Below are 14312 nucleotides of genomic sequence, written 5' to 3' on the forward strand. Positions count from 1 at the left end.
TTTTTTGTTTTTTGCTATTGTTATTGAGTTGTGTTTGAATATCCAATATATGATGAAACGTATCCGCGGACTCGTTAATTTTTTGATTACTCAAATATTTATTGCATCCAAAAGTGGTCGGAAAATTCTTAAATGATAACTTCGTAACGCTGCAGACCGAAATATGTTGATATCGTAGTAAATTTAGTTATTTTTGAATTGATTTAGTTAATATTTTGCATGGATTTTTAACCGTTTGTGTAAAAAGTTCCAGATTTGTAACTGCGATTTTTTCGCATGGTCGTTTGCGCGTCCGCGATACTTGCGAGTGGAGTGGCGATGCGATACAGATACAGATACCCGGCAGTTCAGTCAGTCAGACGACGGTCTCGCTGAGCTACAGCTACAAAAAAGCTTGCAGCGACACAAACACACACAAGCACAGGCACAGGCACAGGCACAGTCAGAGGCACACACACTCACACACACACACAAAGAACTCTGTCGTTGACGCCGGCAAAGCTTCGCACACAAGCGCAGCGTGCGTTTCCTTTTTGTTTTGTTTTGGCATTCGCAGCGGCGAGTAGTGCATTGGTATTGGTATGCATTGCTTGCATTCTCTCACTCTCACACACACAGGCAGACATGCCCATACACCACCATGCTCGCCGTGGCTGTGGCTGTGGCTGTGTGTGCTTTTTGTAGTTTTTGCAAACGCTGTCAGGCAGGCAGTTACTCAGCTAGCAACCACCCAGACGCCGCAGCCGAAGTCGCTTTGTAGTCAAACATTTTGTAGCTCGAAGCTTGCTCAGTGTCTGCAGTTCTGAGAGACGGAGCGAGAGACCGCAAAAGAGAGAGAGAGAGAGAGAGAGGGAGAGACAGAGGCACAGAGAGACAGAGAGAGAGCGGCTGTGGTGGTGCTCTCTAGTTACTCTCGCGGCATCTCTAGCCGTTGGTAGTAATCTTTTTTTTTGCAGTAGAGTCTATTGGTATTTTTTATTATTTTTTTCGAGCATACCTACAGTCACATGTAAATATGTATGCGTGTGCATGCATGTGTGTGCATACATATAAATTTTTTTTCTGCTACCTCAACGTGACCCCTCACTTTTGTCGCTGCGTTTTTGTCGCTATGCGCCGCCGACTGTGGAACATTTCAATTAACTGCAATTCTTCTGCTTCGGGCAATCGCAATCCGTTCTTTTGCTTTTCTTCTTGCTACTGTTGTTGTATGATCGTGTTTGCTCTCTGCTGGCATCCGAGTTTAATTAACATTATGTCTGCCCCTGACTGACAAACGTATCTAGCATCTAGATGCGCCGATAAGATCCATCGTCTCTTTTCATATTCGAACTTATTTGTCCTCTCTCTCGGAGCTTTTGGCTTTTGCTAACTTAATTTGTGCGCCTGCTGCAGCAGGTGCGTTGACCGTTCTGGCAGCTTAAAAGCTTAGCTGCGCGAGTGCCATCAATGAGATCATCCAATTAGCTGGAAATTATAGATCCTTTACGGCTAATGGGATTACGGACAGAGTCAGCCGTCAGTGTTTACTTTTCCCTCCTTTCTCCAGTGGCTGCTTATCAGCATTAAATATCGTTTGATAACAGAGTGCTCGTATATGATTCACTTCCGTGGCGGTGGCTCTTATTAATATATCAATCAAATAAAATCAAAATGCTGCAGTAATCTTTACTAATTGATAAAAATTTCGATTTTTTGCTTTTATCAATTCGCTCTTTGCTCTGATAGACGTTAGTGAGAGTAGACGAATTGGCAGGCAAAAGCAAAAGCAAAGAGTAGAATGTGTCTGCAAAATGAATAAGAGGAGAAGACGCAGCGAGGATATGTGCGAGGATAGCGCTCGGCCAGATGATGACCAGCATCATCAAAAAATCGGTGGCATCATCAAAACGTAAAGTCCAGCAACAACAATTGCGGCGATAACGCAATTTTAGCTAAAAACTGCGGCATTGAATCCTGTTTTTATTCCCACAGTTTTGTACAAGGCTTACAACTGACCGGGGGGACCGGGATTGCTAACCAAGTCCATGCCTCAGCCCTCTAGGGCCCCTCTCTAGCTGCTGCTGCTGCTTGCTGCTGCTGGTCAGCGGCGCATGGTCATCATCAATGCCGCTGCTGCTACCGCTGCTGCTGCTGCTGCTGCTGCGTGGTCTCAAAATAATAAGATGACATCCAACACTTCTTGCGAGCGGCAGGCAGAAAGCGCAGCCGCAGTCGTAGTTCAGACCTTAACCTTACCCCATGCGCCGGTGGTGGTGGTGCCCCTACCTCTGCCTCTGCCTCTGCGCCTCTGCCTTTGGCTCGCTCTCTACCCCCTTCAAGCCGGCCGCAGTCCGTTCCAAATATTTTTATATAAAAAATCGCTTTTCTGCTGCCGATTCGCTCGACGCTCGCATAATAAAACTTTTTCTGCATGCTTTTAATTTCATTCCCCAGATACCAGAGGCAGCAAAAGCATCAGCACCACCACCACCGGCACCACCAACAACAACGACGACGATGTCAGGGGCAGCGACGCAGACAGCGGCGCACTTGGCCACACAAAGGATCGGCCTTAAGATCGTCGCGAGCACGAGAAAAGGACGCAAGGACTTGTCTCCATTCAAATGAATGTAGGTAGAGGTACTCGAATGTACCTGAACCTCTTGGCAACGACGGCCACAAAAGGATGGACATTGTCCAGTGACCAAAACTTATTGAGCACTGATGATAATTTCAGCTCTTAGCTGTTCTTGCTGTTGTTGCTGTTGTTGCTGTTGTTGCTACCGTGTTTGCGCTTGTGCTTGTGCCGGTGGTGGTAGTGGTAGTGACAGCGGTAGTGGTCGTTGCTGTCTTGGCAGCTCTTTATCGCCCTAGAGATACGCGATAGAGTTTTGCGTGCTACTGGGCAAATAAATGTTAGGGGCACCGTACGAATAAAAGAATGGAGCAGGTCTTAGAGACGATGTGGTTCGATCAGTTAACAAAATAAACTTCGAGTACGGCAGATTGAAAATTGAAATTTCGAACCTGATTCGAAGAGTATCAACTCGAAACGTGACTAGAACCCTTAGATATATTTTATTCTATATAAATCTAAGCATAATCTAGTTTAAGAGTTCCAGAATTTGTATAATAAATTCAAATATTTTATATAAAATAATTTAAGCCCGAACCGAATTTTATTATTATTTTTTTGAATGTGATAAAAATGTTGTTAGTTATTCATACCATGTGTAAGAGTTAGTGCAGCTGGGCTAAGTTCATTCGGGTTCGCTGGCCGTGCTTAATGTTGTTTGCCTAAGTTCTTAAAGCACAGGAAGTAGATGATCAGCAGCAAAGCAGAGAAAGAGAGAGAGAGAGAGCTATAAACCATGGATTGAAGAAAGAAACTCAATGCGACATTTGCATTTTTAATGCAGACCAACAAATAAATCTGCGTTTTTTTTCGAGTTGATTTCGATTTTTTGCGACTGGTTCGTATCTTTCACAATTTTTTCTTCTATTTTTTCAAACGCGTGTTTTAAAATATGTTCACGTTTTTTGTGCACGGCCATCTATAACCATTGTGTGTGCGATACGGTGTCACCTTCGAGCGGAGCGGAGCAGAAGCAGGAGCCGCTGACCAATGCTGACCAGACAAGACAAAACACACACACACACACACAATTAAAAAAAAAAGCGAAGGATGGAAAAAAAAAATCAAGGAAAAAGCTAAGCAGAAAAGCACACAGAGCGCGATATCCTTTTGTGATATATGAGTAAGTTGTACCTGAAGGATGCGCCGCCGTCACTGAGCCGTTGTGCACACACAGCCATGAAAAGGAGGCTGCTGCAAGGCGATCGAGGCCGAGCCAGAGGCAGAGGTAGGGCCAGGGGTAGGGCGGTCAGACAAGCTGCATTCGCGAATCTGTGCCTCTTGGAGTTTATCATTCGATATCGTGCATAGACTGTGATTATTGCAAAGAGGTATATGCGGCATGGAATGGAATGGAAGCGGATGTGGCTGAGGCATGGCCCAGCGCACCCAGGGAGCAGCAGCCCTTGGCCACCACACCAGCAGCTTTGACCAAGGCCCGAGAGCACCCCTCGCTTGTGTATGGGGTGGTGTTGATCCTTTGTTTTTCAGCCTATGGCTGGTGGGAAAATTTATCTAAATTGTTGATGGCGTTTTTTTTTTCGTATAAAAAGTTTTTTTTTTTGTATATGTATATATAAAATTTTGCTAAAAAGGATTTCGTATTCTTAGTTTTTTGTTGTTTTTTGTCATATTGTGGAATGTTTTGTCGTCACTTTTTTCAAAGATGATGCGCAAGAGCAAATGGCCCAAAGTCCATAAATTAAGCCAGGGCAAAACTGACAGCGTACGAAGCCAAGGATCAGCGTCGAATATATAGAACAACAACAACAACAACAACAACGGGAAATAAAAATGAAATTGGATGAAGGTGTTAAAACACAAAGGCGCCGTTGTGTGCCAGCTGATGGTATTGTTTGATTGCCTCTGTGTGTGTGTGTGTATGTGTGTGCCAAGTCCCATGAGCAGGAGCAGGAGCAACGCCACAAGCATAAGCCAGCGCAACAACGAAAGGATAATACTCTAAGCGAGAAAGTAAACATTTTTAGCCAATTAAATGTCAAAGGCAGCCACTTGACAGCCACCGCCGCCGCCGTCGCCGCCGCCGCCAACAGCGTGAAAACTTCAGTTGCCAGGCAGCAAAGTCAACAGCGGGAAAGCTGCGCGACGTCAACGGCAGCTGAAAATTGCGGGCGCTTTTCACACGCCACCAACAACGCCGAAGGGTTGGCAATTATTTTTAACGAACTTTGCCCCGCCGCTGAAGTGCATCAATACGAAGAGTAAATGGGCTGCCCTTCGAATGGCAATCGGTTTGCCAAATATTGCGCATACGACGCGGTGCTTGCAGCGCAGCCGAAGATCCATTTGTAAGATTCTGCAGAAAGCAGGCCACAGCTGCGATCGGCGCGCATAAATCAGAGCCGTTGCAGCTGCCACAATCAAAGCATTAAATCAATTTTAACTTGGCCTACATTTTGCTCATACTCGAACCCTTAGCTCGAACCCCTTGCAACGGCAGCGCGGCAACTGCAACTGCAGGCTGCACATGGCGCCGTTTGCGAGTGAGAAAAGAAGAAAAAACAAAAAACCTAAATCTGTCCACATGGCGAAGCACTCAACGTAGTTCACATATTCAGCTTAGGCCTTTGTTCCTCTTCACGTTTTTTTGGGTCACTTCTTACATGGCTAAAACGCAAAGCGCGTTTGCAGCAACGAAAAAAGTTTCACCTATATATTTAGAGGTGTTACATAGTGGAGCTGTGCTGTGTAGCTGGGTGTAACTGTAGAATACTTGACGGAGCTTGACGGGGCTTAAATATAACTTGTTTAATGGTCATTTTTGTTTTTATTTTAAAATTTTAAGTTCTTGGACGGAACTTATTTATATCAAAACTCAATTTAATAGATCTGAAGTTTTATGGCATTAAAATTGGTCAACGGCCATCTTTTTATTTAATATATATTCTTCTATTATGATTATGACTATAATATTTTTCCTCTACTTTAAATTCATTACTAATTATTTATTAAAAATTTAGTGTAATATAATAATTATAAAAGCTTCTGCCTAATTTTTTTAAACCTAATTTAATATTAATTTAAAAGCTCATTAATTTAATTTAATTAATCATTCTAAAAGCTTATAGTAATTGTCATAATATTTTCTGTAAGCCTTATGGGAATTAGGCTAATGGTAATTATGTATATTGCTCTAGGTGCCTCTTGGATCTACCTCAAGTTCATCAATATTCATATACTTAAAATTTATTTTAATACAATAGCTCGAAAAGATTATTATTATTATTGTTATTATAATTATTTTTATTATTGTAATTATAATTATTTTTATTATTGTTATTATTATTATTATTGGTTTTATTATTATTAAATTTTTTGTATTATTATTATTTATCTCAATGTTTACTTTAAACTTGGTTAATGTTTATTGCCTCTACTTCAACTTTATCAATGTTTTCCTTAAACTCGGTAATTTGCTATAAATTTCCATTTTGGTATTTTGTCGAGCGAAGATTAATCGAAATAAGATCTGAATGTGCATGCCACCCAGAAGCTATTGACATTATCTCTTGCATGTTGCATGTGGAGCACCGTATGGGTGGCGGCATTGGGGGTAGCGCCAAAAGTTGCCTGTGCCACGTCGCAACCAGAGAGGCTTTTCTCTTCATTTCTGGCCTCTCTGCTGCTTCCTGCCAGCAGCATATTACATAGCTATTTACTTAACCCATTAATTCTGCAGTGCCAGCAGTCGAAAAAAAATGCAGAAAAAATGAAATTGTAAAGGCAGCAAAGGTGCTGACATCGCGCTGCCGCTTGCAGCGGAACAGGTCGAGGCGCTTGCGGCACAGCCAGGGAGCCCCAGCAGAACGTGCAAAAGGCGCGAAGAGTTTTATGTACACACTTTTTTATGCACACATACATACATATATATAGATATGAAGGTGTACAACCGGCTGGACCTACACCAACATGTGTGCAACAGCATGGTGCAGGCAGTTGCTGATGTTGCACAGTTGCTCTATGGACGGGCGCGCCGAGCTTAAAGAGCAGTGCAGCAGACGGCAGAGTGTCTCCTGGTACAAAAAGTCCTTGAAGTCCATGTGTCTCGCCGACAAGCTAACCTCAAAATGAATGCTCCCCCCTCCACCTCCTGGCCCGCGCACAGGATGTATGGGCTGTGTGGACCGGGTTAGAGCTAATGAAAACATTTCCGCAACCTGCGCGACGAGCCAAAGTGTCTTAGTGAAGTTTTCACTTAACAGAGCGTCATATTAAGTGTGTGGAAAAAACAATTTGCAGCCAGATGGAGCAGATGGAGCACCGCTGCCATCACCTCTCTCGGAGCACACAGGCCTAGAGTATGAATTAATTGAATTGCTTGCACTTACCGCCATGTTGACCCATGGAGCCGCTCCGTGAGGCGTATATCTCGGTGTTGTAGGCACGATACGATTCACGTGCAATATTATGCGCAACTGCAAGTAAAGAATGCGAAAAATATATAATGAAAAATTATATATATATTTATAGTAGATCAATCAAGGCTGAGCATCTTCTATTAGCCATTTTCTAGCTAGCTTAATATGATTAAATATCAATTAAGGACAGATTTCATATACACAGTAGCCAGATGCAAGCCACACACACACACAAGCAGCCATACAACCCATGCAACCACACACACACACACACACGCTTGCTAAACACTCATAAATGCAAGGGGTAGGCCTATAAAAAGCGCTTGGCTGCAACTTCATATGCGAAGAAGGACGAGAACGAAGTTACTGGCAAGCATGACAGCGTGTTTCGGTGTGAATGTGTGTGTGTGTGTGTGTGTGTGTTTGTGTGTGAGTGTGGGTACAGTATGTACCAAGCGGTGCATTGCTGTTCCTGGCACAGCTCGACTCCTTTTAGCTTTTACTTAACGTTTTGCATTGTATTTTTTTATTATGCTTATACATTTCTATGCAAGCGCGCATGTGTGTGTGTGTGTGTGTGTGTGTGTGACCGGAAACTGCCATTTAAAGTGCATTTTAAGAGGACGATTGCGTCGCGGGGCTGTAGTAGCGTGTGCTCGTCCGAGCGCTGCTCGACTTGGTTGCTTCACTTCACTTGTGTGTTAAGTGAAAAGAAGAACTTTGTCCTAACAGCTCCTCGCCGCCTGCTGCTGTCCCCGTTGTCCCCGTTGTCCCTTTGTGTTATTGTTTTGTTGCTGCTCCTGCTGCTCCAACTTTAGCCACGGCCGACGTGTTTTCTTGCGCCAAGCATTTGTTATCGTATGCAAGCGACTTCACTTCAACGGTGCCTCTCCATCTGCCTGCCCGCTCGACTGTCCCACTATCCGACTCTGTCTGGCTACCAAACACGTGTAATCCAACTCCTTTTAATTACATTCAACACCCTTCGGAGCCCCCCCTCGCGCGCTAAAGGTGTCCCGAGGCCAGTTGCTTAGCTGCAATCCTTAACCTTCCCTCCAAATATCGATTTTCAATTTAAGTCTTCTGTCCCCTGGCTCGAACAAGGTGTTAAAACAATTTGTAAAGGTGCCAGCCACAGGAGATGTGCAAAGCAAAGAAGAAGAAGAAGAAGCAGCAGAAGAAGAGGACAAGTGCAGTCAATTGCTAATAATATCGAATTAAGGGATCATATTTGCCCGCCAACCAACGCACAACTGCAACAAAATGCTGCACACTGCAACGCCAGAGTGCATCACGAGTGCCAGCACGGCTTAAGGTACAGTCAACACTCAATGCACCGAAATCATTTGGACTATATTGAAATACTCGAGTTATGCTCACGAATGCAAATCTCTAAGTCATAGCAGCTGCTTCTGGCACGCCCCCGTCGTCCTGAGCCCGCATCGCTTGGCTTGGCTTGGCTTGGCTTGGCCTGAGCTTGGAGCAAGAGCAACAGCAAAAGCAGAGAGCATAAACATTAAAGTATGTTCACACTCGAGTTAGTTTTAAAAATCGCTTTGTGCTATTTACTTTTTGCTGTTTGCCAGCCAGCCCATACAACAATTCCAGAGGAATAGGTCAGTACGGTGCGCTGGGGTGAGGGTGTCCGTGTGTGTGTGTGTTAAAACAAAATGTAAATGTAAAGAGTGGCAAACAGGACTTGTAGGTAAGCACATTATGTGCATATAATGAGCATATAATGAGTACATAATATTAAGTGCAATGGCTTCCTCGCACGGCTCAACCCTCGCTGAATGCATTTGCCCTCGCCGGGGTTCAATGACAGCGCAGAAGGTCGAACATGCACATGAGCTAGAAGAAGCGGGCATAGAGCCACAGTCGGAGGCCAAGGGATGCTCGCTCTAAGCAAAAATTATCCTTTTGGCATGCAGGATATCGCTGATATATGACTTCGATTTCGCTAGAGCACAAGGCACGCCAACTGAGTGAGGAGCAGACACAGAGAGCACTTGGTGATGCATATCTCAAGAGGCGACACCAGTTGCCGGCAGCTGCAGCTGCCAGGATACAAAAGTATCTCATAGATAAAAGTTAATGTGCGCGCTAGCAACTGCATCCAGATGGCGGCGATGACCATAGAGCCCCTCGCCAAGGCATCATCATCAGCAGCAGGCTCCCTCTATGCCAGGAGCTGGCGATGGAAATATTGTTCGCGTAACTTCCGCTGCAAGTTTCACGGATTTGCTGTATTTTGCATTATGGTTTATTCATTCTGCAATTTGTGTTTGTGTTTGTGCTTGTGTTTGTGTTTAGCATGATGTTGTGCCTGGCCGTCGTTGACCAGAGGAAATCTTTTGTAATCGTGCGATAACCCCGCAGCAGCGAACTTGAAACTCAACCCTTAAACGGAAAGCAGAAAGTTGAAAAACAATGCCGAATGCAATGCAATTGCATGTCCAGCTTAGCAGGATGCCTGCCAGGCAGCTAAACAGCGCGGCAGAGCGCGGCACAGCTTTAGTACAGCCGGGCAGGTCCTTCGCGGCAATTAGAACACGGCCGGGCAGGCAGCTCAGCCAACGAGGCCTTGTTGCTGTTCTTGTTGTTGTTTATTTACATATTAAAAAATGGCATTATGTTCCTCTGAATAATGGCAGAAGGAACGGCGATGCAATGGAGGCGACTTCGCTTGCATTGCTTTTGTGCGATATGCGAGAATCCTTTTCGATATCTTTTGTATTGCAACGCATAGCGAATGGCGGGGATTGGACATCCATTGTATCCAGGCAGCAGAGAAAGACAAACAGGAAGCGGGATAGGCAAGCTATGAAATTAATACGCATAAATTACATGCCCAGCCAGCAAACAAAGAAAGAAATGACCATGGGAAAGCAAAGCTGCCCATGAAGTGCAGCTGAAGATAATTGCATTCCGAGTTAAAGGCATTGAAGGAGCGCAACGGAATGCAAATTTCTGCATTTTCTTAAAATGCATAACTCATAGCCGTCAGTTGTCGTAGCTCGAGAAATCGAGAATATTCGTCTTATTTCCTTGAGCTGACAAAATCGAATCGAAAGTGCCAAATAATTGCAGTGCACAAAAAGTAAAGGAAAACAAATGAGAAATTAGAAAATTGAGAATTCTAGTCCGCTTGGGGTACACAAAAGTAATTTCAAAGCTGCTAAAGGCGTTGGAGGAGTTCGAGCAGGGGCAGGCAAATGACCAGCACAAGTGCGAACTACGGAGGACGAACGCGGAGTCGACTTTGTTGCTTGTCAGGTCATTCGTTTGGCACTCTTGTGCTTGCTTGGGTAACTTTGGCTATTGTCGTAGGTCCTTGAAAGGGGAGAGAGCGCGCGCACAAGTCTTGAGCTCAGTCGGGCACAACGCCTCGTCGCCACTTGCCGCCCGCGGGCCCAAAAGCCAACTGTAAACTGCAAAATGCAGCAGTCACAAACTGTGCGGCCTGCGGCTATTTAGGAACCTGCAGCAAGGACCGAAGCCATATGCGACAAGGACAACAATTGAATTACACAACAAGAACTATTTGCTGCTGCTAGTGTGTTCCCGCTCTCTCTCTCTCTCTCTCTCTCTCTCTCTCTCTCTCTCTCTCTCTCTCTCTCTCTCTGTCCTCGTTGCAAATAAAAGTTAGCAATGACTTGAAACAAGTCGAGCTGCTGCCCTGCCGCCGCCAGACGAGGCAGGAGCCACAACAGCGAGGACACATGTCAGCCAGCCAGGACTCTCAAGTGGTCCTCGCCGGCCAGAGGACATGTTTTCTAAAACGGAAATTAGGTGACAGCAGCCCCAGACGGTAAATGAGACACGGACTGGTTCAGGTATTTCGACGTCTTCGATACAGTGGGGTAGAAACTAGAAATCTCCAACTGAAATGTTTATATATTGGATTGAAAATATAGTACATATATGTTAGTCTAAGAAATGCAAATATATTTATATAAGCCATATAAATATATATACAGTAGAGTCCGGTTATAACGACTCCGCTTAAAGTCTCAGTACGATTATTGCGATGCAAATTCTGGTTCCTAGAGGAAACGTACAACTTTTATGGTTATAGCGCATTTCGGATTTTACTGTATATACAACTCAAAGTCTATATAAACCATATATGTAAACTATGTAAAATATAAACTATATAAAATATATAATGTATAACTGTATAAGCTACATGACCTATAAAACCTATACAAACTATTTAGATAAATTTTATACACTAATAAAATCTCATATATGCAAATGTAATCTAAAATTTCTAGTCTAATTTTGTTCTCTTCTGATTCGCATGGGCTCCACAGTGCGAGAAGATCTTGGGTCAATTTTAATTGCTGCTTTGTGTGTTTGAGATTGTGTATTAGTTGTTGGCCTGTCAGAGCTTTTTATTGCTGCTCAAATTACTTTGATGTTGCTGCTGTGTCCAGGGGGCAGGGCCATAATGCTGATAAATGCCGACAGGCTCTGTGATGCGTACTCTGAATAAAGATTGATTCGCTGGCCCCAACAGCAGGAGTCGCAGAGCAGCCGTAACTGCAGCAGCCTTGCCAACAACGGAAGCGCAGCGCCGAGACCGTATAAAAAGTATCTAACGGATGCAATAGAGCGAGCCCTCCAGTTATGCTCGTGAAAGATGGAGCAGGAGGCGCACCAGCAGGGGCCGCAGGTCGAGCTGTGGGTTGGAGGCGTGCAATGCAATTAACGCTGTTCGTTTGCCACGATAACATTTCACAATACAAAAGGCAAAAGCAACTGCAGAGGCCCAGAGTCTAGCGCTTGAATGTGTAGCTGTATCTGTGAGTGGGTCGACGGCGTTGTATCTCTCTATAACTCTCAGACTGTCTGGCAGAGCGCGCGCGAGAGTCGCGTGTGCAATGCTGCAAAATGTTTAAATTCGCAATTCTTTTTCACTTTTTGCTGCTGCTGCTGCTGTTGCTGCTGCTGCTGCTGCTGGTGATGTTGGTTTGGGTTATCGTCTGGCAACGGCAATCATAACAGCCCGAGGAGCCGAAACCGAATACGAGAGGCCGAGACCGAGCCACAACATTGTTGGAGCAAGTGCGACGGCTGCGGCGGCGGCGGCGGCATGGGGGCTGCGCAAGAAGACGACGCCGGCAGCAGGAGGAGTCAGCGGCGGCAACAGCCTGGCTGGGGGTGCTCGGGAGGAACAGGGCAGGCGAGGTAAGCAGGCAGCCAGCCAGGCAGCGGCGGCGGCGGCGGCAATAGCGACAACGACAACGTTGTGGATTTTGATTCTGGGTCATTCACCCTTGACAAAAAAAATTTTGCGCTGTGTTAGGCCGCTTTTGTATGTGTGTATGTTGTTTGCTGCTGCTGCTGCTGTTGTTGTTGTTATTGCTGGCTGGGATGGAAGTGCTTTGCCATTATTATTGTTGCTGTTGCTGCTGCTGCTGCTTCTGTACACTCATTGCTGCTGCTGCTGCTTCTGCTGCTGGCGAGATTGGCGATGCTGTGACGCCCAGCACGTACAGGCACATCCCAATTTTGGGGCTATGTTTTGCTTTTTGGAAGCCAATGCCAAAAAAACAAGAAAACGAATGAAAAATAAAAGAAAAATGCAATCCAAAGATCGCAGACATGTCACAGCGCGCACTTTGCATATGTCCAAATCTATAGCCATGTCCATGTCTAACCGCTGCAGCTTTTTCTTGTTCCCTTTTATATTATTTTCTGTTTGATTTTGTTTAAATTGTGGCCTTTATTTTCTCCCGTCTGGTTATTAGCATGCAAAAAAAGCATTCGATTTTGTTTCTTCTTGTTTTCCCTTTGTTGCTTTTATTGCCCGTGGTTTTTTGAACTTGCGCAAAGATTTCAATGAATGCGCAATATACTTTATTTGATGTTTTTGTTGCTCATTTTCAACGCGCTTGATAAAATATTATCAACATTTCATTTAGCTTAGTTACTCATTTAAGCAACGGCTCTTCAAATAAACGTTTAAAAAAAATTAATCCATAAAATTTATAAATAACTTGAATATTTCTGTTTTACTCTTTTTGTATTTATTAATATTTCAACATTTTGGCAGCGCATTTTCGTATCAAGTAAATTCCAATTTGTTATTTATTAAAATTAATTAATATTTTAAATTGCTTGCAGGCATTAGATACAGCTCGTGAATCAATGGGTAGTTTTTTAACTTTATTTGTTGGAAACTGTTTTAATGCTATTGGCACATTCTCAAATGAAAGTTTAATCTCGTTGAGCTTAACTGCTATCGCTGCACAGATGCGTCCGAAAAGCTTCAAAAATAAACTTCTGTCGCAACGCAATTGCCGTTGCCATTTAGGACATGGCAGCAGCAGCAGCAGCAAAAGCAGCAGCAGCAGCGGCAGCAGAAACAACAACAATCAATTACTGGCAACAATAGCAACAACTCAGGCGAAGCAGAATACTAAAACAGAACCGAAAGCAAAACAAGTGCAAAATAACTGCAACATTTTTTGGGGCAGTTGCAGTATTTCTGTTTTGTCGATTCCCACGTGGAAAATAAAACAATGCGAGCGCCGCGTAGATTTATCTGCATTACGAGGTGCGGCAGCAGGATAAACAGTGCCTACCGTACACACACACACACACACACACACACACACACACACACACACACACACACACACACACACACACACACACACACACACACACACACACACACACACACACACAAACACACACACATACAGTCACAGACAGAGGCGCGCGCGCGGAAATGTCAGTCGACAAACTGAAAATTATGTTTGTGCCAAATTTAAGTTGGCTCCTCTTTTTTGGCCAGCAGAGAATTGGCGCTGTAATCCAACTGGGTAAAAACTGAAAAAAAGACAAGCAAAACGACAGGTGTAATAAATAACCCAAACGAACTGGCCAAAACGAGCGAGCGTACCCACTGCAATGTAATGCAGTCGCAAAAAAACAAAAAAGAAACGAAAACAAAAAAGGCAAAAAATAAATAAAATGGGTACGTAGGATGCAGCGAGTCGCCGCTAATTCGTGTCATTTAGCGCAGGTGGCGACAAAAGGAAGAGCAACGGACACAACCACCAACGAAAACAGATTGACAGTGATAGGAGCCAGGAAATGGTTGCGGTTCACGAGACTTTTTGCACAAGTTGTGCCAAATATCTGTGCTGACCTCGTTGTGGTTTTGTTCCGAATATACCAAATAATGCACACCGGCTATCAATGTCGGATCTATAAAGTTTTCCATGGTACGGCCGTATTGCCATTTTTACTGGCAGGCGCCCAAAAATGTGCTCTGCAGTCGTTTTTGGGATATGCCGCAT

The 14312-nt window shown here is 44.2% G+C and overlaps 1 protein-coding gene across 1 annotated transcript in view; it reads right to left on the reverse strand.

Moving 5' to 3' along the window:
- Positions 1 to 14312, reverse strand: part of Syp (synaptotagmin binding cytoplasmic RNA interacting protein) — a 47276-nt gene that overhangs the window by 26942 nt on the left and 6022 nt on the right. The window contains exon 2 of the mRNA XM_018106672.3: positions 6967 to 7053. Coding sequence (XP_017962161.1) covers positions 6967 to 7053 — 87 coding nt within the window. The remainder of the gene's footprint in view (positions 1 to 6966; positions 7054 to 14312) is intronic.

The sequence above is a fragment of the Drosophila navojoa genome, chromosome 2, assembly GCF_054131105.1.
Source record: "Drosophila navojoa isolate 15081-1374.11 chromosome 2, UAZ_NAV_1.0, whole genome shotgun sequence".
Lineage (NCBI taxonomy): Eukaryota > Metazoa > Arthropoda > Insecta > Diptera > Drosophilidae > Drosophila > Drosophila navojoa.